Below are 23,397 nucleotides of genomic sequence, written 5' to 3'. Positions count from 1 at the left end.
AGCTCCATGCAGGCTGCCATCACCTCACACTCCTCGAAGTCCCAAAGTCTTTCACACAAGACCCAGTGTCTTGCTTTGCAAGTTAATATATGTGTCTTGTTGCTGTCCTAGAATGGAACCTTTGAAAGGGAGGATCTATAACTTACACTTTTTGTTATCTTCATTGTGTCTCATGCAATGAATTTTATGCTCAAATATTGGTTGAATAAATAAAATGTATCCACATTGCACATCAATGTACACAGAAAGCATTCATCCCTTCCCTGACACTGACAAGATTGTATTGCTTCAGAAGAACTAAAGAGTGATAAATGTATAATAGTTCAGGCAGGATTTCTTTATAAAGAATGTCCAAGATGGGGAAGAACAATGGCCTTCCAGCCAAAGAAAGCTTTTGTTAAGATTATATAAGTAAAACTTTCATATAAAAGTTATGCTTTTTCTTAGTTTCTGCTATTCTAATCACTTCTCTACGTACATAGTGAAGGTAGTTGGTTTCTTAAAACAAATCCCCTCTTGGAAGTGGAGATGCAACATGGGGGGTTAAGGGGGTAGGAAAAGAATAAATGAAACAAGATGGGATTGGGAGGGAGACAAAACATAAGTGACTCTTAATCTCACAAAACAAACTGAGGGTTGCTGGAGGGAGGGGGGTTGAGAGAGGGGGGTGGGGTTATGGACATTGGGGAGGGTTATGTGCTATGGTGAGTGCTATGAAATGTGTAAACCTGGCGATTCACAGACCTGTACCCCTGGGGTTAAAAATATATGTTTATAAAAAATAAAAAATTAAAAAAAAAATCCCCTCTTGGATACTGGCTTTCTTTGAGGCTTTGATAAGTCACTTAACCTTGTGGCCTCAGTTTGGCCATCTGTATCATGGGGATAATCCTTGGCCATCTATATAGTTAAAATTAGGTAAAGAGGTGAAAGCATTTTGGAATATCCTGGGGAGTGGAGGAGACATCATGTTTCCATAAAAGCATGTATGTCATTATACATTATTAAAATTACTGTGTACTCTAAGCTGAAAGATTAGGCTTTCGAAGACTTTCTTTTATCAGCACTTAAAATTTCAACCATAATAAAGTATTTAATCACAACAGTTTGCTTTATTCATGATAATTGAAAAAAATCTTTGTTCTTCCCTTTGCTTTTTTAAGTGACAAGGTTGTTGGATGATTTGAAGAGTCTAATTCCTTTTATTGGAATTATTTGGAGCAATCATGGTATTTTAGAGTCTCTTGGAATTTCGTCTTCTTGAAACTTAGGTGTCTGCCTGAAATCTTTGCTATTTTCAAAAACAAGATAATAAATGATACTTAATTTAAGCATTTCATTTAATTTAATGCTCTACACTAAGGAAAGCAACTCTGCTTTAAGAATTTACATGTGGGGGGGCACCTGGGTGGCTCAGTGGGTTAAAGCCTCTGCCTTCGGCTCAGGTCATGATCCCAGGGTCCTGGGATCGAGCCCCACATCGAGCTCTCTGCTCAGCAGGGAGCCTGCTTCCCTTCCTCTCTCTCTGCCTGCCTCTCTGCCTACCTGTGATCTGTGTCTGTCAAATAAATAAATAAAAATCTTAAAAAAAAAAAAGAATTTAGAAGTGGGGAAGCGCCTACAATGGTACACATTGCAAGACAGAGGTTGAAAATAATTAGCAAGTAAGCACTCACTGAGCCTCATCTAGAACCACAGAATTTGAGAATAGTGCTCTGGAAATCTGGTCTAATCCATTTCCTGTATCAGCTAAGCATGTGTTTGATTGCAAGTAACAGAAGATCAACTAAACAGGTCGTATTTTTCTCAAATAAAAACAAGTATGTGATTCAGGACTGTGATAGTCCAAGGGCTGAGATTTTATCTCTTAGCCTTGCTTTAGTGCGTTGTGTTCATCCTCCTGTTCTGACCTCCTGATCACAATGTGGCCACTGTACACCTGCCTCACATCTGCATTCCAAGCAGAAAGGAAGGCCCGCTCATTCTGACACCTTTTGTAGAATATTGTGCAGCGTGGTCTGAACTACACCACATGATCACCTCTAGCTGCAAGAGAGGCGAGGAAGTCTACATTATTTTTTTAGCTGAACACAGAGCCACTCTGTATAAAATTAGGGCTTTATAAGTGGGTAAGTGGGAGGGGACTATGCGGGTAAACGGTCAGCAATGTATTCCGCATTACTCCTGCAGATGAGTGAGCTCAGCCAAGACCAGAAATCAAGTCTCCAATTCAGTGCCTCTTCCATTATATCACTAGGTTCTACCTTCTTCTCCCCCAGTGGGAGAAATAAACTGTATTTATTTAAACAATTAATTTGTTTTCACATTTTTTATTAGTCGAAGACGTAACATAGCCATTTAGATCTTTTGATAAGCATGACATAACCCATGTTATCCTACTGAGTTTTTTAATAAGAGCCATAAACAAATCACTTGACCTCTTTTTATTAGCCCGTGAATCCTTGCTACTGGTAATGCAGGCTTTCTGTTATATGCAAGTCAGTTCAATGCACAATTTTTGAGGTCATTGTGACTTATTTGATATTAAAATTGACTTGCACACTCCCCTGTCTCTCTAGGGATCCATTCCTTTTTTCCACCAGTATTTATGGAGCACTATAGCAGGTACAACGTACTCTATTAGTTGCCGAATAGAATGACCAAGAGAAGCTGGGACTCTGGCCTCGGAGTGCTTACCTCCTGGTGGATGATGGGGCAAGAAAGCCAGCAGGTGTATTACTGTGATAGGGGAAGCTTAGGGTGCTTTTGGGGACAAGGGCATCCTGATATAGAACCCCTGTAGCATTTGGCATCGTGAAGAGTCCAAATAAGCATAAGACTTAACGCCTTGGGCGCCTGGGTGGCTTAGTCTGTTAAGCGTCTGCCTTCAGCTCAGGTCATGATCCCAGTGTCCTGGGATCAAGTCCCACGTCAGGCTCCCTGCTCTGCAGGGAGTCTGCTTCTCCCTCTGCCCCTCCCCCAACTTGTTCTCTCAGTCTCTGTCTCTTTCTCCCTCTCTCTCAAATAAATAAATCAAATCTTCAAAAAAGAATAATAAGGACTCAAGCCCTCTTCTCCCACGGAGCGCCTTCTCATTGTAACCCTGCAGAACAAAGCAACGGCAACAAATTGTGCTTTTCGATAACTAGGTACTGAGGAATTAAAAATGTACACCACGTGAGCATGAAGCTAAACCACTCGCTTCTTTATAACTCAAAAAACATACACCCTTGAAGGGAATTTAGAAGTAAAATTGCCCCGGTACCAAAAATATACATAAGATATGCCGAAACAATAGCCACATAAACCAAAGATTTATTGTGTGGCTTTGCAAGAGTCATGCCCGTTTCTGTTTGGAGAGGTAGTCAGAAGTTTATATGCTCTATAAACCTCTCTAAGTCCAAGATCCTCGTGATTCAGGCAGGGATCCTGCTCTTAGTGATGAAACATCTAAGGGTCTGCGGTTAACAATATCTCCCAAGTTTGGCCAAGAAAAACATACTTTAGAGAATTATGAGAATTGAGATCACCTTCCAGGAAGTGGAGGTCACCAGGAAAGGTTGGAGGAGTGTGGATTCATAGACAATAATAGAGGAGGAAGGAGAGGAGAGGCAAAATGTGAAGGCAGCAGTTATCACTAGATGGCAGGGGCCCCTGGAGCAGGAACCATGGCTTTTTCCTTCCTACCTGTGTCCCTCAGCATCGTGCCTGCCATAAGGAAAGCACTTGCCAAACATTTGTTGAATACATGAGTGGCTGCATGGATTGGATTGAAGATACACAGAAAGTCTGGGAATAATAGGGAGTTGTTTCCATCCTCCGTGCGGAATGGTAATATAATATCCAAGTGCATGTCTTCGGTGGGATTTAGGGAGATGCACCGCCTAGTAAATAAATGCTCAGTACATACTCACTTTGCCTTAAGGAAAGAGCTTCTACCTTGCCAGGCATTAGGAGAAATACCAAGCTTGAGGGGATGTGATCCCCTTTTTGTAGAATATTTGCTGTAGCGTTACAAAGTTGGTTGTCAACATTAAGGACCCGCAAGAAGTCCTCCCTCTATTGCCACCATCACCACGGCACCCCTCCCTTGGCACGGGCCCCCCTCGATCTAAGTGATAGGTGTGTGCAGCTTTCTCGCATCGTGTCTGCAAACTTCTTTGCCTCTTAGGAAAGCTTTTAACTTAGTTGTAGAACCCACCGGCGCTCCTTTCCAAGGAGCTGAATCTAATTTGTCTCTCCTGGTTTAGTGCAATTGAATCATCTCAGGGAAATGAGAAGCAATTAAGTACCTGTTGCTAACAAGGTGCGGAAAGAATCTGCCAGCAGACACAAGGTGTTTATTTATTATTGGAGTATGTCATTTGAGACAACGTTACGTTGTCACTCTACAATAAGAAATGCCAGAATGGATTCCCAAGTGCGGGCATCGTAGACCGAACACGTACCACCTTTGAGAGGCATTGAAAGACAAGCCAGTAGGGCTTGTGAACGTTGGTCAGGGTCAGCCCAGGTGCTGGTGTCTAGCCCAGTGGGAGACGCTGTCGACTGGGATTTGAAGGAGCTGGATGGCAAAGAGGGAAGCCAGCTTTTGAGCAAAGATCCTTTAAGTCCCAATTCAGGAAATTATTAAATTCATTAGCCAGATACTTACAACCAGCTACTACTGCCCAGCCACAGGAAAAAAGAGTGCCAGCGAATGTTTTAAAACTACAACTAAACAAAAGTCAGGAAGCGTGTAATTAAAACTGTACCTTTATTGTATTGTAAAGAGTTTCACTATGACATGGAAAATATTTAAAGGAGAAGGCTGTTGAGCTAATTTGTCTGCAAGTGAACTGCTTAGTGGAAAACTATCCTAAATTAACTGTAAGGCCACCCACTGAGCGAACCTCATAAAGGCCGTGGCTGCTCAGCTTGGTTTTGTGTAACCGTTCAATAATTACTAGATAAATGCATAACTAAAAGCTCTATTACACTAATAATTTGTACCGAGATAGATGTGTGGGACACCCTGCTGGGTTAATTTGTCATCCCTGCAGCAAACTTCTAAAGAGAGCTCTTCTGCAGGGGAATCGTGCTAATATGTGGTCCCAAGGAGGACAGGTTAGAGCAACAAGACCAGTTGGCTCCTTAATCTCTTAAAGACGCGAAATGCCCCCAGGGTGAGTGCCAGAGAGAGAGATAGGGTGATTCACCACTTGGGCCGTGGGCCGAGATTTAAACTCATCTTGACAAAAGAAGCTGCTCTCCCTTGGAATTCCTGGCCTCTTTCTCTCCTTCTCTCTGTCTCTCCCTCCCTCTCTTCCTCTCCTCCTTCCCCAGCTCCCCCACCATAGACCCAACATAAGCACACATGATGAAGGCAGGGTTCCCAGCAAGTCTTCTTTAAAATTGTCTCATTGATGAGATTTCCGGTATGGCTTGTACTATAAATCACATAACCAGATAAATCCCTAGTCGTTCTTTCTTCTTGGTCTAGCTTAATATCATGTGGATTCCATGTTTGGACTCATTCTTTATTTTCCTCTTTTCAGAGTGGAGTAAAAAAGTCAGTATTGGACTTGTTATCTCCTCTTTATGTGGAATATTTTCTTCTGTCACAAACACACACACACACACACACACACGCTCACAATTGCTGTTTTAAATATGAGGCTCACATTGAAGCTTCAGGGCAGGGTTTTCAACCTCCCCTATTGACAGAACCATAAATCATGTTAAAGTTAAGTGAATTACTATAGCATAGTACTGTGGCTTTAACAAGGTTTATGTAGTATCAGCTTATCATCTGTGTAGGTGGGGGTGTACAGGGAGGGTGAGCATAGACACTTGAAATGGGAATGGACAGCCCTATTAATGTGGTCGCAGTATCCCAGAGAGTCACCCATTTCATGCCGCCTCCTTTGTATTGTTGAAATTAGTGTACTTAATCACACATAGAGAAGGTTGTTTAAAATGTATATTTCCAGGGTACATTTCCAGTCGTCAAGTGCCATTTCTTCATAAGAAATGGTGGTTGCTTTCTCTCCCCACGGCCCCCCACCCCCGGCCCCAGTCAAACACTTCCTTTTTCTGATGTGCAAAACACAACGTGGACAACATCAGAGTTGCCAGGTTCTGATACAATAATAAGGGACCTGTGAACAAAAACTTCAGAGGGGAAATAAACCATTTGACCTCCGAGGAAGAATTCAGAGGGGAGCCACGGAGCACCGTGCACTGTGCGCGGGCTGTGGGGTCAGCCAGCAGAGAATTTGGGTTCTGGCTGGCCAGTTGGACTCTGCAGATGCTTGTGCGACTCACTTATCTTCTACCTGCCTTTGTTTTCCCACCTGTATAAAACGTTAAAACATGAGGAGGCAGAGGAAGTGAAATGGCATATGGAAAGGGCTGGGAACTGTCATAAGTATAATGACTAAATGTTCCCTACCTCTGCAATGACTTCTTTTATCCTCATACCTGCATGTGCTTTCTTTGCATGTGATTCTCGGGAGAGAGTTCTCATTTCCTTCATTCCTCTATCCTCATCCCCAGCCTACTCTTCCCACCTGCTCCTGTGGGTCAGGAAGGAATGCATGTTTCTCCTCTCTGGGAGGAGCCACAGATGCCCAGAGCAGGACATGTGGTCTCAGGGAAGTGAGGCAGCCTGGTTACCCCATCTCACTGCTCTTGCCTGGTTGGAGAACAGGGGCATCTGCTCAGTGAGGCAAGTAAATAGCTCCCTCCCCTGATAGGTAGCCCTTCAGCCATGGTAGAGACTTCTCTTGGCTTTGTCTTCATTCAGGTATGGTCTTGCTAGAATAAGATAAGCACCTCTTTGGTTAACAAGAGTCTGTTGTTTATAAAAATCGATTCAGCAGGTAATTATTGAGCATTTACCATCTGCCAAGCATGGCGCTAGGCCCTAATGAACAAACCAGATGAGTCTTGCCCCTGCAGTCTAGCCAAACAGGTAGATAGGAAACAAATCATTATCACTATGATGAGATTAATGAACAGTGAAGTCAAGAAAGGGATAATCCCGCACAAGTATTTGAAGTATTTGTGAGGGGTTGGATTTATGTGTGTCAGTTTGTGTCAGTCCTTTCCATTGGCATGCGATATAAACTTAGAAAACCTTGGCATCCCTGAGGGATATCTCCAGATCTTCCCAAATCTCCCAGTTCCTGAACACTACAGTAAAAGTTGCAAACTTGTTGCATAGCTGGTCATGAATGCTTTGAAGATATGTTCATATAGACTCTTTCAAGTGAAATATTCTTACGAGTAAAAGAAACCCAACCAAATTCCTTCACCATCCCTCTATTCCTCCAAAAGAAAATCATGGACTGGTGCTTACAACTAGAAAGTCTGAGGGTGGATGGCTTCAGTTAGAGCTGGATCCAGGTGATACCCTCAGAAATCTGTATGTGTTGTTCTCTCCCTCAGCTCTGCTCTCTTCTGTGTGAACTTCATTCTTAGGCTGAATCCCCTCAGACTGTGGCATTAATGATGTGGGCAGCTCCAGGCTTTATTTCCACCAATGTAACAACCCCAAGGGTGAAAGAGAATAGCTTTTTCACAGTTGATCTGGGTAGAGCTCTACTACTGGATGCTTATGGCTCTGATTGTCCTGGTCTGGGTCCTTTGCTTGGGTCACTAAATCCTTATGTTTAAAAGATAAAGGGGTTTCTCACTCATGTGGCCTGGGTTACATACCTACTTGCCGAGCCAGGGATAGGGTTGAGGCCACTCTAACTACCTAGGCTGGGGCTGAGGGAAGGATAGGTGCCCCCAAAAACCATGAGAGCTCTGTTTCCAGAGGGAATGGTGAAGAACTGCTGGGCAGACAAAACTACTAGCTGTCCACTGCTGGAGATAACAAAGCTGTCCTGAACTTGGGGCAATGAGCTCAGCTTTCTCCCTCTCTGTAGTGACTGATTCCTGCAGTTAGAACTTGCAGAGCTCAGGTAAATTAGGGACTAGAAAGTGACTGTTAGCCCATGCATAGGCTTCCAGGTCCATGAAAACAGTCCAGCTTTTGACTCCTAGTTATCTCATGTTGCCACATTACATTATATGATCCTGATTATTTTTCATATACCTTAATTTGTCCTAAAAAAAAACAGTCTAGGAATAGTAAATAACCCACAGTCTAATATAATGTCTAGCACATAGCTGATTCTTAACACATACTTTTTAAAAGAACGAGCACTGCCATGGAAGTAGAATTAATTCTGATCCTGAGAAAAATCTTTTTTTTTTTTTCTGGGCTATTTTATCCAATTTATAGATAAGGAAATTTGGGCTCAGAAATGTTAAGTGACTTTGAATGGATTAGGATAGGGAGTGATGATTTCAAGCACAGAGGAGTTGAGCTCTAAAACCCAAACATGACATATGATTTCCATTTTGCAGTAGAGGGAGCCAGGAGGCTGACACACAGAGCTATCTGATACCCAACCTGGGATAAAAGCTTGAACCCCTGGCTTCAGACACTGGACTAATTCTTCTCTTTCTTCCTCCCTTTGTGTGAAATCTACCACAGTAGGAGTAAATGCTCCAATCCTACAGGGTGTATTCAGGAAGATAACTTGGAGTTCAGAAGGATCCTTTGAAAATAACCTCTGCCTTAGTAATCCTGTCTCTCAGAAATAGGGGCTTACACTACACCGTAAATCTGACGATTTGGTGGGGGAACGGCTGCCAATCAGCCCGTGCTTTTATGTTTATCATGGGTTTCATAGTTGTTTATTTGCTTGGTTTTTTTTTTTTTTGCCTTTTTTTTTTTTTTACCCCCATGTCGGCAAACGCTCACAAACTACCAATAATTCTCCGAGAGGCTGGAGCATCTCCACGGACTTGACTTTGGAAATTCTCTTTTGCAGGACTGCGTTTGTAATTCCAGTACACTTCCAACAGGCTGTGAGAGGACTCCCTGCCTATTTCTGTTCCCCTCTGTGATCACCCAGTCTGTGGGGTTGTTTTTTTCCTCAAGTGTTTTGCCGGGTTTCTTATTCTTCATCTCTTATTTCTTAGTATTGCTTGCCCGTAACATAGAAGCTCAGGTTTTCTTCATGGAGTAGGATTCTTGTCCACTTTGCTTCTTAAACAGTCCCTCTTTGTATTTCCAATCATCACTGCTGCTGTGTGGTATTTGAACATAATTCACACTAGCCATCATGGCGGCCTAGGCAAGTGGTGTGCAAACGTGGCATATTCAGAGAGGCGGTCCTATCAGGATCCCAAGACGGGAGCTCTGTGTCACAGAACTTTGAACAGGCTCACTCGGGGATTTTAAAACTCTAAAAATTAGAGCCTTCCCAAAGCCAGGATGTCTTAAAGACTGTGTCCAGAAATAATAACTTCGTATCTCAGAAACATTTTAAAAATAATTTCTTTTAAGGGGTACATGCCCCCTTGTTTCAGATATTTTAGATTTCAGTGTTACCACTATGGATCAATTTTACTGAGTATTTGTAACTATAATCCCAGAGACAGAGTTCCACTGGAATGCAAAACTAGGTGAGCATCAACATTTGAGCACAAACTACGTTTTATAGAGGAGAAAACTAGAAGAGAAAGAAGTTGCCTGTATTTATAAGCCAAGTAGTAGCAGAAACAAAACTAAGGTCCTTTAATCTAGTTAGAAATTTTTCCCCCCCAAAATTAATAATAATTAGAAATTTTTTCTTAAAAGTACTCCAGATTGTCTTTAAAAACTTTTTTTTTTTAGCATTAACATGTATGAGATCTCCGATAAACAACTCCCAGAAACAGATAGAATGATAGAAATTTCCATTGTATCTGGGTTTGAGGGGGTTGGAAGAAGACATGCTTAGATTCTGGGTTAGGTTGGACATGTGCCTGGGTAGCAGGGGTCCACATGGTTAAGGGGGAGGCCAGTATGAACACTCAAAAACTGTAGATCTATGTGAAAAATAGAGTCTAGAGGGAGATAGTCCCATAGTTCTAAGTTTCTGGATTGTCAGAGTTTGAGATTTAAGCAAAGATACGGGGTCAAAGTATACTTGGTCAAAAACAGTCTTTATAGGTCATTGTATCTATGACCATTAGATCAAAGTTGTTGCTACTGCTGCTTTGTTTTACATTTGGTTGTTAAGGGATTTTTTTTTTTTCGAGACCCTTATCATATCCATACTGATAGTATCTATTCTTTCAACAATATTTAGTATCCATTTGTCCAAGTGATAGATAGGCAGTAGGCCCCTCTTACTCTTACTTAATATTCCTTTTCTCTTGTGTATTATATAATCCAAACAGGTCTTAGCAAATAGGAACAAATTTCAGTTTATTTATCTCCCATCCTCATCCCCATCCTTACTTATGATAGTATTACCAATAAAAGAAGCTATTTATGGATCACTAACCCACATGGTCAGGAACTATACCGTGTGTCTTACATACTTTGTCTCACTGGATCCTAAGAAAAATCTTGAGGTATTCTTAGCCCCACTGTACAGATAGCAAAACTGAGTCATAGAGAAGCTCAGAAACTTAAAGCATAGCTGGTAAGTGAAAGACCTAGAATTTAAATCTGTACCTATAGGACTCTAAAGCCCACAGTCCTCATATTATATCTCTACTTTTTTTGGACTCATAACTTAAAATTATACACACACAGGTGTGAGAAACCAGCCCAGACCAAAGCAGGTTAAATAATGGTGAAGAGGGATAATCAAAGGGCTATAGTGGGAAATGGGAGCAGGAGTGGATGAAGGTAGTCCAAAGGTACAAACTCCCATCAAAGAGAAAAAAAGAGTGACAATGGGTAGTTGGTAGAAATACAGAAGGCAAGCAGATTGCCTTGAAAGCTTCAAAAAGGTGAGTCTTCAGCAGAAAAAAGACCAGGAGAAGGATGGGGTTTGGTAGGGAAGAAGTGGAAAGAGCAGGGATCACCAGGGGCTCAACTCATGAGCACAGCATGGCAGGTGTCTGGAGGGTGAACAGGGGTTATGTGCGTCTATGCCAGGGGCCCACGAACTATAGCGCACAAGTCAAATCCAGTCCTCTGCCTGTTTTTGAAAATAAAATTTTATTGGGACATGGCGACACTTGTTTATTTGTGTGATATCTGTAGCTACTTCTGTCCCATAGCAGCGAAGTCAAATAAGCACAGCAGAGACCGGCGTGGCCTGCAAAGTTGAAAACTCTTTGCTCTCTGGCCCTTTCAAAAGATGTGTGCCAACCCTGGGTCTAGATTCTAAGACAGGACCCCAGCACAGGAAGGGTCTTTCGGTAGATAAAATTGATCTAAATAAAAACTTTAAAAGACCTTGCCCTCCCACTCCTCCACCTTTTTGTCTGTTTTTCCAGGAGACATTGGAATTTGATCTCCAACCTGAGGATCCCCTTAATTCAAATGGAATAGAATATACCAACTGTCTAGGAAATGCAGTGTAGCATAAAGTTACTTCGGTTAGCAGTAATAAAAATACAAAGTGCGTTACCAGGTGTCATGAGATGTCAGATATGTTTCTCTCATATGACATTCAGGTCTTTGATGTGCATCTCGGCGATGTTGAAGATGGGTGCTATATGTTTTGAAAACCTTGGCTTGGTTATTTAGTCTGTTTATTTAGAAAAGGCTCCACCTCCTCAAGGTTGAAAAACCTTTGCCAATTCCCCTTTCCTTGTGTCTCTGTTAAAATAAAATCCCATAACTCCAGACTCCTGGGCTTTGGTAAGTGGCATGTCTCACTTACGTATGACTTATAAATTATAGCTATGGACCATTAAGATACATTTCTCAGCTTTAAGTAAGCTACAGTGGTGTCATATACGGTGGTTTTGAATTTCTGAAGAAGCCAAGTACATAGTAGTTGACGACCCAAATAATTCAAATTCCATTTGCCTTTGTGGAAGGCTTTTTTCCCTTAGTACAGGTTTTCTTTCTTTTTTTTTTCTTCCATTTTCTTCTCCTCTTAGAGTTCTGCCTTATTAAAATCTTTACTTCTAAATATGAGTAGTCAGGAGTTCTTAATGCCACCCATTGCTCTACAGAAATGGTTATTTTTGTCTAAAGAACATCTTACCGCTGAAGGGACGAGTGGCTTTTTCTGGTAACGGCGCTAACACAGAAACAGTTTGGACTCTCACTTGTTACCCCTGACTTAGGGTCGACGAATGGTAAGACTGTGAAGTTTTACAAATGCCAAGGCTTGGGAGTGATGTTTCCCCCTGTGAGGGAAGAAGGCTGTGTGTCACACTGTCTTAAGAGCACATGGCACCTAAAGGGGGATTAGGTTTTATTTGCGCTGCTCTCTTGATGGCTTTTCTTTGGAGCTTCCCAGACAAGAGACTCTAAGATTGCCAGAAAGCCACATGCAATGGACCCAAGTCTCTCTCCAATCTGGGAGAATCTCTGATGGTTTGTGGACAAGGAATAAAGCAATTAAAGCAATATGCAGGTTAAATACTAGAACATATTTCGACCCATGAATTCTGGTTTGAGAAAATATGCGGGAAGGTTATTAGAATTCTTGGAGGTTGAGTTTGGGCAAAACTGCTAAAAATGATAAGGCGGGATTACTCTCCTCTCTCTTTTTCTTTCCCAAGATTTATAAAAGAATGAAGTATGAGCTTCCGAATCTATGTGGCTATGCCTCCCTAATACTATCTTTTTTGAGCTAGAATATTTGTCTATAAGTCCTCCTCCCTATGGAGGACTCAGACCAAGAGTCACTTGGATCAAATAAGTCTCCCCAAATACACAATAATACAGTAATGACCTTGACCTTCTCCTTCCCCAGTCCTCATTCTGCTTTAAGGGAGAAAGCATTTTTAAGTTAAAAATAAAAACACATATTGTGTTGAATTTTTAGCTTTTTCTCTTTCAAACTAAAACCAAGAAAATCTTTTTAAAGAAGCGGGCCGAGGGACGGGGGCAGAGTACAAACAAGTAAACCAACCCGCCTGACCTGCTTTCTTTTTAAGCATCCAGTAATATGATCATTTTGTAATAAATAACTGAGCTCCTACCCCCTTTGGGAAATTCTGGCTCCCGGTTTCTTGAATTGTGGCTACTTTGTTCAGAAGGTGTAGGCGGTGCCATTCTAGCCAGAGAAACCAGATCCAATTTCCTTCCTTCTCATTTGCATTGTTTGTGAAAAAGCCCAGCGGCTGTTTTAAATAAGTCTGGCCTCTGGTTAAAGTCTAAGCGGGTAGTGAGATCCACCCAGAGCTGAGTGTTTCTGACACTCTCCGCTGCTCTTGGCCTAGGGTACTCAGAGTATTAGACCCCAGAAGCAGCCAATTTTGTAGTGCCTTTTAATACACAAAATTGTATTAACATCAACATGGATACAGATGGATGCACCGCAATAAACTAACCACTTGAGAAAAGCCTTTATTGACTCTCAAGTAAATAATGCACATTTTAAAGGAGCTAAATATGCATTGACATAATGTGCTATAATTTTTTATTGTGTCAACTACTCACAGCACACACATCCATAAGAGATGTTTTTCTCTGTCAAAAATTTGGACGGAGACCCTTCTTTGTGGATTGCATTAGCACCACGCCAGATTCGCAACCGTAGAATTCTCCCAAGTGGTAGTGTCTCTTCTGTGGGACCCTGATCTGAAGATCTCAACGTACGTTTAGTGAATTTTACAGATTGAGTGATGGACTGATTTGACCCCAACGGAACTTTCTAAAATGATTGGAGACGACTTCAGCAAAAACTTAGGCACGATGAAAACATCTAAGTCAAGCTAAAAGAGAGAAAAGAAAGAACTAGGAAAGAAGAAAATCCAAATTTAGATGTTGCTGAAGGCTGGGCTTTAGAGAACGGACGAACATGGGTCTCATCCAGTAAAAGAGTGATACTAGCAGTTTATCTAGAGAAATAGCTTGTATTTAATAATTTTTAAGAGGTCTGTGTAATGTCTGTAACACAACTATTTTCTGTTTGAAGAAATTAAAGCTCAAGATCTTGAATGATTGATATACCCAGTTCCACAATAAGCTAATGGCTGAACACCAGAAAGTCCAAGACATGAGAAAGTAAGGGTTGTGAGGGATAACCCTTGGAAATGCAGACTCAGCAGTTGCCTAATTTGAAACTACAGGCTAAATGATTTCCTGGTACTAATTAAGAATTAATTGGTCCTTATAAGTCAGTCATTGCAGAATTAATTTCATATAGTACCATGTGTTCTTAGGTTTGTGTTAAACTCTGTGCCACAAGGAAAAGGTGAATTGTTTTAGTAAAATATAATAAAGAAACGAAGGTCTAAAGTTAAGTTGCTAATGATATCCTTTTAGTAACAAAGAGTGCTAGGATGTTTATTAGCAGTCAAAGGGAGGGATTCCAAGATCCTTGAACTCTTCCCTCTATCAACTTTAACTTTTATCCACCTGATCTTTACTCAAGTGAATATTTTCCCTTGCATTCTCTGTTGGCCACCACAATTTTTCATAATCAAACAATCATTTATCACTTTCCATTGAGCACCTGAAGCACTGTCACTTTATCATTAAGGTCTGCTTGCTGGGGACTCTTGACAGTGGAGTTCCCACCTTTGTGTTTGACATGCTGCCCAAGTGGAGTGTATCATTTTGTTATGCTTAAGTACATTCACAGCCTTGTTTGGGAAATGCCACATTCCATCCCTGACTAGAAACTATTTGGTCAAATGCAGGGTGAGGGGTCAAATGTTCTTGCTACCAGCAAAGACAAACCATACCATATTAGATGAACAAAACAACTTTGGTTCCTTAAAGCACCATTTGCAAAGTAAGAGATGACCAGAGCCATTTAACTTCTTCACTTATGGGTTGTTTAACTCAGAGAAAATAACAGATCCCTAAACTCTCTGGCTTTTTGCCAGGTGAAAAAAAAAAAGTTTTAAGTCGACTTGTGTGGTTCTTGATTTCTGTACCACTCTTGCATTCAGTCAATGATTGTACATTCAACTAATATTTGTTGAGTACCAAATGGTGTTCTGGGGATATGACAGTGAACAATTATATAGATGGAAAAGCTATTTTCTAAGACAGGAAAGATTGGAAGAGAGCAGGTATAAAGGAAGGAAGAGGACAAGAATTCTGGTTTCAATAGGCTGTGTTCAAGATGCCCTCAATTGTATGACTGAAAATAAAATTTTGTCTGTGTTGGCCCACCGTGGTATCCCCTGACCACAGTAGAAGCCCATTAGTGTTTATTGGATAGATTAAACATTTTGTGAATGAAGGGGTCCCGTCAGATCATCTGCAAGACATGGACTAGGCTATTGCTTCTACTCCAAACCCCCATTTTCACTCTTTAAAAACTAGATGCTATTCTGAACCTGAAAGTCCTAGCCATTTCAATAGTCAGAAAGTGCCCCAGAACTAAAGCCATCCCAGTAGGGAACAAAGAACCCATGCCCAATGGTCAGTGGGGCTGGATTATTTGTATAGTCCTCAGCCACGCTTATGGTGTGTGATAGGGAGTGTGGCTTCTCTTTCTTAGTCTGCTCTACAAGCCCCTTTTGGTATTAGGAAAGCCTTCCTCTCCGGAAACTGGGCCATTTCTTTGGTCTTTGCAGTGATTCCCTGAGTTTGAAGACTTAACTGCAAAGAGTAAGGCAAGATAAATATTCTCATCTGCTTTTATTTGAGAGCTGTTTCGCTGGCCCTTAGTGAGAAGTGAGAGCTGCTACCTTGGTGTTTCTCGGTTTGAGTATCCCCAACCCTTCCCCTAGGCTGCTCTCCTTCTCCAGCAGATTTCATCAATCATGCTTCCAGTTCAAGGGCAAAAGTTCTCTCAGAGACATTATCAAGCAGCTCACATAAGTTTTTTAATCTAATGTAATCTTCTTGTACAAATAAAATTTAGCAGGGCTCAAATAAAAAGGAGTCATCGTTGTCTGAGTTCTTTTATCAATTTTTATGGACAGAAGGCTCACAGTTGAGCAAGGGTCACTGCCTACTCAGCCTGTGGGTTCCCCTGCTCTAATATTTATGCATTTCTGAGTTTGGCTTTGAAATAACAAAAAAAAAGGGGGGGGAGGGGTAGTGCTGCTTAAACCTTCCATGTAAAGCGAGGCACCCAAATTGCACAGGTTCATTAGGTGATCATTTACTACATACTTCAAAAAAATTTCATCCTGTATGAGTCCCTAGAAATTTCCTTGAAAGGGGTATAAGAGCTTTAACAATGAATTATTGTCTATGGGTTAGCTCAGCATGGAAGAGGAACCATACGTGCAAACTAGAATTTGTCATATGTAATGTCAGTTAAATCAGGTCTAATCTACCAAATACATTTTTTATTGCTTGCTTCATTAAAAAGGCTCTTAAGGTAATGAATAATCTTCAGCTTCACCAAGGATTATTAATGCCTGTATAACTCATGTCCACTGAAAATGGAAAGACAGCCTGAAACCCTACGCTAATCTAACCTCCATGTTTGTCTTAGAGCCTTAAAGAAGGAAATCTATCAGACCTAGGCAATGTTAAATTCAGCCACGTGAGCAGTGCTGTGAGTTGGGTCAGGAAGGAAAGGAAGAAGGAGGTTGGATCGGGCGTGGACGCTGTGGCAAGGCGGGACTCTCTCTTCATGACTCTGACGTTTTCTTTTCCTACAGCAAGCCCGCACGCAACACCGTCGACTCTTCATTTCCCGACATCGCCCATTATCCAGCAGCCCGGGCCTTACTTCTCTCACCCAGCCATCCGCTATCACCCTCAGGAGACGCTGAAAGAGTTTGTCCAACTTGTCTGCCCTGATGCTGGTCAGCAGGCTGGACAGGTGGGGTTCCTCAATGTAAGGAGACCTCTTTTTTTTTCCGATTTCTTTAGAAATAGTACCCAAATGTAAAAATAACAAGGGGAGACCTTCTGACCATGTGACAGGGCGCTCTAATGTTGTGCTGACGGACTGTAGACAAATGTCATATTTATTCTAGATTGTGGGAAAGTTAACTTGCTCTAAGAGTGATTGGCCAGGGTTTAAAAAGTGTTTGTGTTAAGTTCGCAACTGTCAAGTTTATGGGTATAAATCATCTCAAGGGTGAACCATATAACCTTCTAAGGTCTGTGGGCTGATAATTCCACCTCATGTATACTAACCCTCGGGCTCACGCAGTGAACCAAATAAAAAGACCAAATAATTTTAAATAATGGTTTGGGGTGGTAGGGAGAGGTAGGGGGAAGAGGGGGGCACAGATGTTTCAGATCAACTAAGTTGATATTTTTTAAAAATACAGTCTTCTAACACTTTAGATCAAGTTGACCAGTACTTGAACTCAAGATGCTGGAAGCACAGTTTATTATGGTTTGTTATCTCTGCAAGTAGTTATCTTTCCCACTTATCTTTGTATAAAGCTAAACAGCATTCAACAGCGTCAAATGAATGTTTTCATCTTTTCTCTAGTAAACCAAATAATCACAACTTGAGATGATATTCCAAACGCAAAAGTGATTTTTAAAAATCGCAAATTTTATTTCAAAGCTGAACTAAGTGTTTACAGTTGGATAGTGGTGTCCCAAGGCCACTAATAATAATAAAGACTAGAAAATAATGACCAGCGTAAAGCCAAATGTGATCTTCCTTTTCTCCTAAGGGCTACGCTTGAAGCCGCAGTTCAGCTGTCATTATTACTGCCTAATTGAGAATATTATATCACACGGCCCTGTCACTGATTTTTCCTCCCTTGCAGAAATACCTGATTCTGCATATCTGAGACAGAACCAGCAGCTTTGACTAATGTCTGGTGATGTGTTAGCAGATACATTTCTGTCTAGACAACAAATCAATATGGGGCCTTTTTTCTTTTTGCTTGTGTATTCATTTGCTTGGCTTATTGTAAAGCATTCACTTACTGACTTTTAGCCCACTCAGAATAACATGCGAGCAGGTTTGCTGGCAAGAAAGCATAGCATTCTGACTGTCAGACGAGATAGTCTTTGAAGAACAATACTAAATATATATATATATATATATATATATAAGAGAACGTGGGTGAGGGGCTGGCTGAGGCCGCCTCTGCAAAGTTATTAGGCTTACACTTAAAAGCCTGGGACAACTGGGTCTCCTTCACCTGAATTTTGATTTGGGATGACAGCCCAAATACCAGCTGTGATTATTGGTCGTGTACAGTGTCCCCAAAGTCCAGAGTCAGAAAGGCCACATGGGAGACCATGAAAGATCTGAAGTGATCACCAGCATCAGGCATCTGACTTTTAAGTTTCTAACTTTTTTAAAAATAGTCCTGACATTATCCTGTATAACTGTCAAACTCCCGGTTTTGCATTTTGATCAAAATTTTATAGGGTTTAAGGCAGGTCTCTCTTCGTGGGACTATTTTGAAAAACTTGAAAATAAAATGGATTTTATTGCTTTCTTCAGAGGGGAACTTTCTTTTGTCAAAGAGCTGTGATTTGGTTGTTCTAACATCAGGCAGCCAAATAAATATGACGGTTATGGCATTTGCTTATATAATTTAAATCAAAATTAGAAGTGATATTTTTCCCTAGCAGAATTTTGACAGCTCAATTCTAAAGTTTCTGTGCCTGATGTTATACAATATGTGAAAGAAATTTTTTATGTTCACTTAACATATTTATTAAATGTTATATAATATCAACTTTGAGGAGTGAAAATAAAATATTATTTTTAATTTCAAATGCGTATTTGGGCAACATCATTATATCTGTGTAAGTAGACAGTATGGAATAATTCCACAACCTACAAAACACTTGTGTATTAAATAAATACTAATCGTGAGAATGATGATGAAGGTAGCAGTTAATACAGAAGTGAAGCATTCCAGGCAAATGCTGGCAGGTCGTTTTAGGGACGCAGGATGTACAGAAGGTCAAAGTAACTCGAGAGATAAGTTTGGGATACATTGAGCATGTGTGCCCGACGCTATGCTTTTGTGAAATGCCTCAAGAACAACCCAACGGTTTTTTTAATCTCTATACTCTGAAGGAAGAATTCAAGCAGCTAGAATACTTGGTAATTTTACATAAGAGGCAACTAATGCATTGTCTTTCGTTTTCAGAAGCAGCTAACGGTTGATATCTGTTTCTTCTTTTCCCTCTGCGTCTTTTGTTTTGCTCCTGCCTTCGCAGCCCAATGGGAGTAGCCAAGGCAAAGTGCACAACCCATTCCTTCCCACCCCAATGTTGCCACCGCCGCCGCCACCACCGATGGCCAGGCCTGTGCCTCTGCCGGTGCCAGACACAAAGCCTCCAACCACGTCAACAGAAGGAGGTGCAGCCTCCCCAACCTCACCAAGTAAGTATGGATGAGCCGAGGCGCCGGTCGCTTTTCAAGCTCTATTTACTGGAATCCTCTTTTAAGTCTGGTCCCTAACTGCATAGGTTCTATCGATAGACCCAGATCCCCGGGGATGGTGACAGCCTGAGTCTGCAGAGCCAAGACCAGATCACAGTGAACCCCACTAGTGGGTAGTATCAGTGACAACACATGTGGAAATGACCGGGTGTTTGGTGTGGCTACATGCCCAAGACTGAACTCAAGATATGACTTACTAAATTTTGCACCTTATTTGAGTGGCTTTGAATGCTCTCCTCCTGATAATCACACGGTGCCCACTTGCATGAATTCCCAGTAGCAAAAAGTTCCTTTTGTGTAGCCCCGCCATAACTTACAATCCAAGAAAAACGTACTTGATGAGCTATAAAGGCTGTTCACTTTATACATCAAATAGGTTTAAAAAAAAAAAAACAGTTTAAATCAAAGTAACAATTCAAAGGTGCGTACCTTGAACACCCACCAAGAGTAAGAGCCTGGCAGAAGATCAGAGCTGGTAGCCATGGAATTGGCTTGGCCAGGTGTGGTGCGGGGAGGGGGACCGGAGGTGGGGAGGAGATAGAAAGTATAATTGGATGGAAACAGAAAAGAATTCTTGGCCCTTCTCTGAATAGTATGGGAACATGTGATCAGACAATATGAGATTTCCAAACTTTTTTAGATGATAGGAATGATGACTTGCTGAATTAGAGGGATAGTTCCCAATATTTCAGAGATGACAAAGGGATAGAAATAGCTCAAACACACAAATTTGACTTTTATTAGTACCTGGAACGATGTCAAAAAGAGTGATGGCCAGAGGCAGAGTTCTGAAGTGATGGATGGATGACCTAACTTGACAGAGGGTGTGATAAGCACCTCCCTAAAGCTTTACTGAGGGATCAAAGTGTAGGAAAGGGTAGGAAATGTGACAGTAATCTTAAGGAGAGCAGGTCTCCAAGGAGTTCTTCAAAAGTGAGACTGGAGGCAAGGAATGTACTGAAGAAAAGATTAGAGTAGACCAGGGAAGAAGTGTTAAGATAAGAACTTGAAGAGCAATTACAGAAGTTGAATGGACGAGAGCAGAAGGAGGGTTACTTTGTAGACATACGCTCTGAGACTGGACAGTCATTTCATTGACTATAATGAAGGATGATTCTTAGGTTCCATACTTTCAGTTTAGGGGACATGATGGTCTTGGGTGTAGGAGGTAGAGAGCCAAAGAGGAAAAATAAGCTTCTGTTGACACTGTGTTCATTGGATTTAATTCTGGAGACACTACACTCCAAAATGGAGCTCTTCGTGGACATGTCTTTGAGGGTGAACTTTGGGTTGTCTAGTATTTACTCATTTTGATAACACATATGGAAGTGAGTGGCATTGTGCTTAGATTCTGGTATCACAACAAAAAGATTGAGGGTCCAGGGGCAGTTTTGTGGGAACCCACTTCTCTTGATAAGAGGTGGTTCAACCCTTTCCAACAAAGGAGAAAACCTGAACATCTATTGATTTAGGAAACAAAGAAGGCCTGGTCTATGGATCTTGGAAGCTCAGCTTGAAAAAGAAGCTTCTGAGAAACAGAGACTCATAGCTGCGTCCTGCTTATTGTGCATTAATGTAATATCTTCCAGCAAGTTAGAGAAATCACCGTCCCCAAACTCTATTTAAATCTGGTCACTGGGGAATGCCGGCCTATAGTTTGGTAGCCACCTAATTACCTCCATGTACCACTCTTCTGTTCATCTTCTGCCTATTTGTGCAGGACAATGACACAGTTCTTTCAAAGCCTTGTGGTAATACTCTAGCTATCCCGTTTACACATTGCCCTCCACTACCACTGTCTCCTGCATCTGTAGTGCATTTTCCAGTAAGGGATGGGGCCCCTCAGGCACCATTTAAGACTAGGGATACCGTGTGCAGTTATGGAAGACTGAAAGATAAGGACTCAGATCCCCACCTTTCCCATCACTAGCTGTGCTTCTCTTCCAATCAGTGTCCTCATCTGTGGAATGTGAGTGATGATCCCTGCCTGGCAGGGTTGTATGGAATCAGCCATGATAAGCACCACCACCAAATAAATTGGAACATCTTATTATCTGCCAGAACTCTGGCCTAGTAGGGTCCCCAGGCTTGGGTAACGAAGAAATAGGTCTGTAGGACACATAGAGTGACTCAGCCTCTAAATAATATTGTTGGCTTTGGGTCCCTACATCTGGATTCCATGCCATGGATTGAATCAAGTGTCTTGTATGAGAAGGTATCTGTCATCCTGTCATGGCCAGACTCAAGCATTCCTTCAGCATTATGGGAAGAAGTCTGGAGGGCGTCCTAGCAAATCCAATTGATGTGGTTGCATGTCCATTAGAACAGGTTTGAAGATTTTGGGGAGAAGGAGAATATCAGGAGAGAGAGGCCCAAAAGTTTGATACAGGTAATTTGATACTCACTTTTTTTTTTAAAGATTTTATTTATTTATTTGAGAGAGCAAGGAGCACATGTGAGCTAGCACAAGCAGGTGGGGAGCAGAGGGAGAAGCAGACTCCCTGATGAGCAGGGAGCAGGGGCACAGGGCTGGAAACAGGACTCAGGGATCATGACCTGAGCAGAAGGCAGATGCTTAACTGACTGAGCCACCCAGACACCCCTGATACTTACTTTTGAACCATATGATTCTAGGAGTGTAGGGCAAAACAAAATGTTCTGCTGTGGCATAGAAATACTTTTATCATCATAAAGTCTAACCCTTGTTTCTGGGCTTTTTGGAGTTTGCTGAAATCACAATAATGTGTTATTTCACAGCAATATCTTGCCTTACTATCTTTTCCTTTATTAATAAGAGTGGTAGGCTGGGGGACCCATAAGTTATAACGTAGGGAAAGCCTTTCAAATTAAAAATCTCAAAGCCCACTGGTCCACACTGGGAAGAGATTTAAGAAACCCCTTCCAGGCCTCCCCCCACACACACAAAATCCTCTTCCATGCCCTGATTTCTGAACCAGTTGATAAATAAAATAAAAGCAAAACTCAAGATTGGAAGACCAGACTATCACTTCTATTATTGGAGAATTTAGTTTATAACTGTAGACGAATTTGCTTCCTAATGCTGAATCCCCGAATTACACAGTCACATCTTCAGTCATGGGCAGTGCTGGACCACCACAGGCCTTCCCAGGGGGGTCTACTCTCCTGTTTAGAGACCATAGCATGGAGGTCCAGATGGCTGAATGGCAAGAGCAGGACAAGTCACCCCTGGTTTCTACTTCGAAACTCTGCAGTGTAGAGAATAGAAAGTGAGCGCGGGAAAGGGACAAAAGGATGTGGAAGGGTACGAATATCAGAGTGAAATCGCCTCCCCCTCTCTTCCCATTCATCTTGATGACTACCTTCTTCCATTTGCTTATTCAGCTCTCATATAGTGAGCACCCGTGATGTGTTAGCTGTTTGGGATACAGAGGTGTTAGCTGCTTGGGATACAGGAGGCAACACTGGGACACAGGCATGGGTTCTACAAGAGCACTTTGGGAGGGAGTTTGGTCCAGGCCCGAGAACTCAACTAAAGATGATTTTGGAGAGAGCGACTTCTATGCTGTTTAGTAGGGATAATATTCTGGCGTTTTAAATCTGAGAAAGAAGGTAGAACTTTTCTCCAGAAACCAGCCTGGTGGGGGGAGGGGATGTCTAAAATTAGATTACCGCTGAATAAAAATTTAGGGCAAAAAATACAGTTTCATAATTTATGTGCTTTCTTAGAAATTAAAACCACAGGGGGGTTGGGTCCTTTTTATCTTTGCCAGTTTATTAGAGCTCAACTTTAGCAAGAAGAATCAGGTATTAAGTACCGATGTTCAGCATCCCAGTGGTATGGCGGAAATTGAGGCTTTTTTTTTTTTTTTTTTTCAAAAACACTAATCGTGGAACCTAGGACAGCCTTTTCTATTTGGGATTTCAGATGACTGGCAGTAAAAGAAGATTTAAAAAAATAAAAGTAGGAAATCCTGCCAAGGGTCTTCTCTATGACCGACATTTCTGGGCTTCAAATTCCCTTATCTGTTAACGGGACTACCACTGACTGCTGTACCCACTCTCTCAGGCAGATTGTCAGGACAAACTGGGGTGACAGATGCACTATGCTGTAGACAGTTAA

The 23,397-nt window shown here is 41.6% G+C and overlaps 1 protein-coding gene across 6 annotated transcripts in view; it reads left to right on the top strand.

Moving 5' to 3' along the window:
• Positions 1–23,397, top strand: part of NFIA (nuclear factor I A) — a 371,542-nt gene that overhangs the window by 296,050 nt on the left and 52,095 nt on the right. For 5 of the 6 annotated variants that reach the window (XM_047728048.1, XM_047728045.1, XM_047728050.1 and 2 more), the window contains 2 exons: positions 16,579–16,757; positions 19,070–19,235. In XM_047728048.1, coding sequence (XP_047584004.1) covers positions 16,579–16,757; positions 19,070–19,235 — 345 coding nt within the window. The remainder of the gene's footprint in view (positions 1–16,578; positions 16,758–19,069; positions 19,236–23,397) is intronic. The other variant, XM_047728046.1, reaches the window with a different exon arrangement.

The sequence above is a fragment of the Lutra lutra genome, chromosome 4 (genome assembly GCF_902655055.1).
Source record: "Lutra lutra chromosome 4, mLutLut1.2, whole genome shotgun sequence".
NCBI classification, from domain to species: domain Eukaryota; kingdom Metazoa; phylum Chordata; class Mammalia; order Carnivora; family Mustelidae; genus Lutra; species Lutra lutra.
This window is presented reverse-complemented; position numbering and strand designations above follow the sequence as displayed.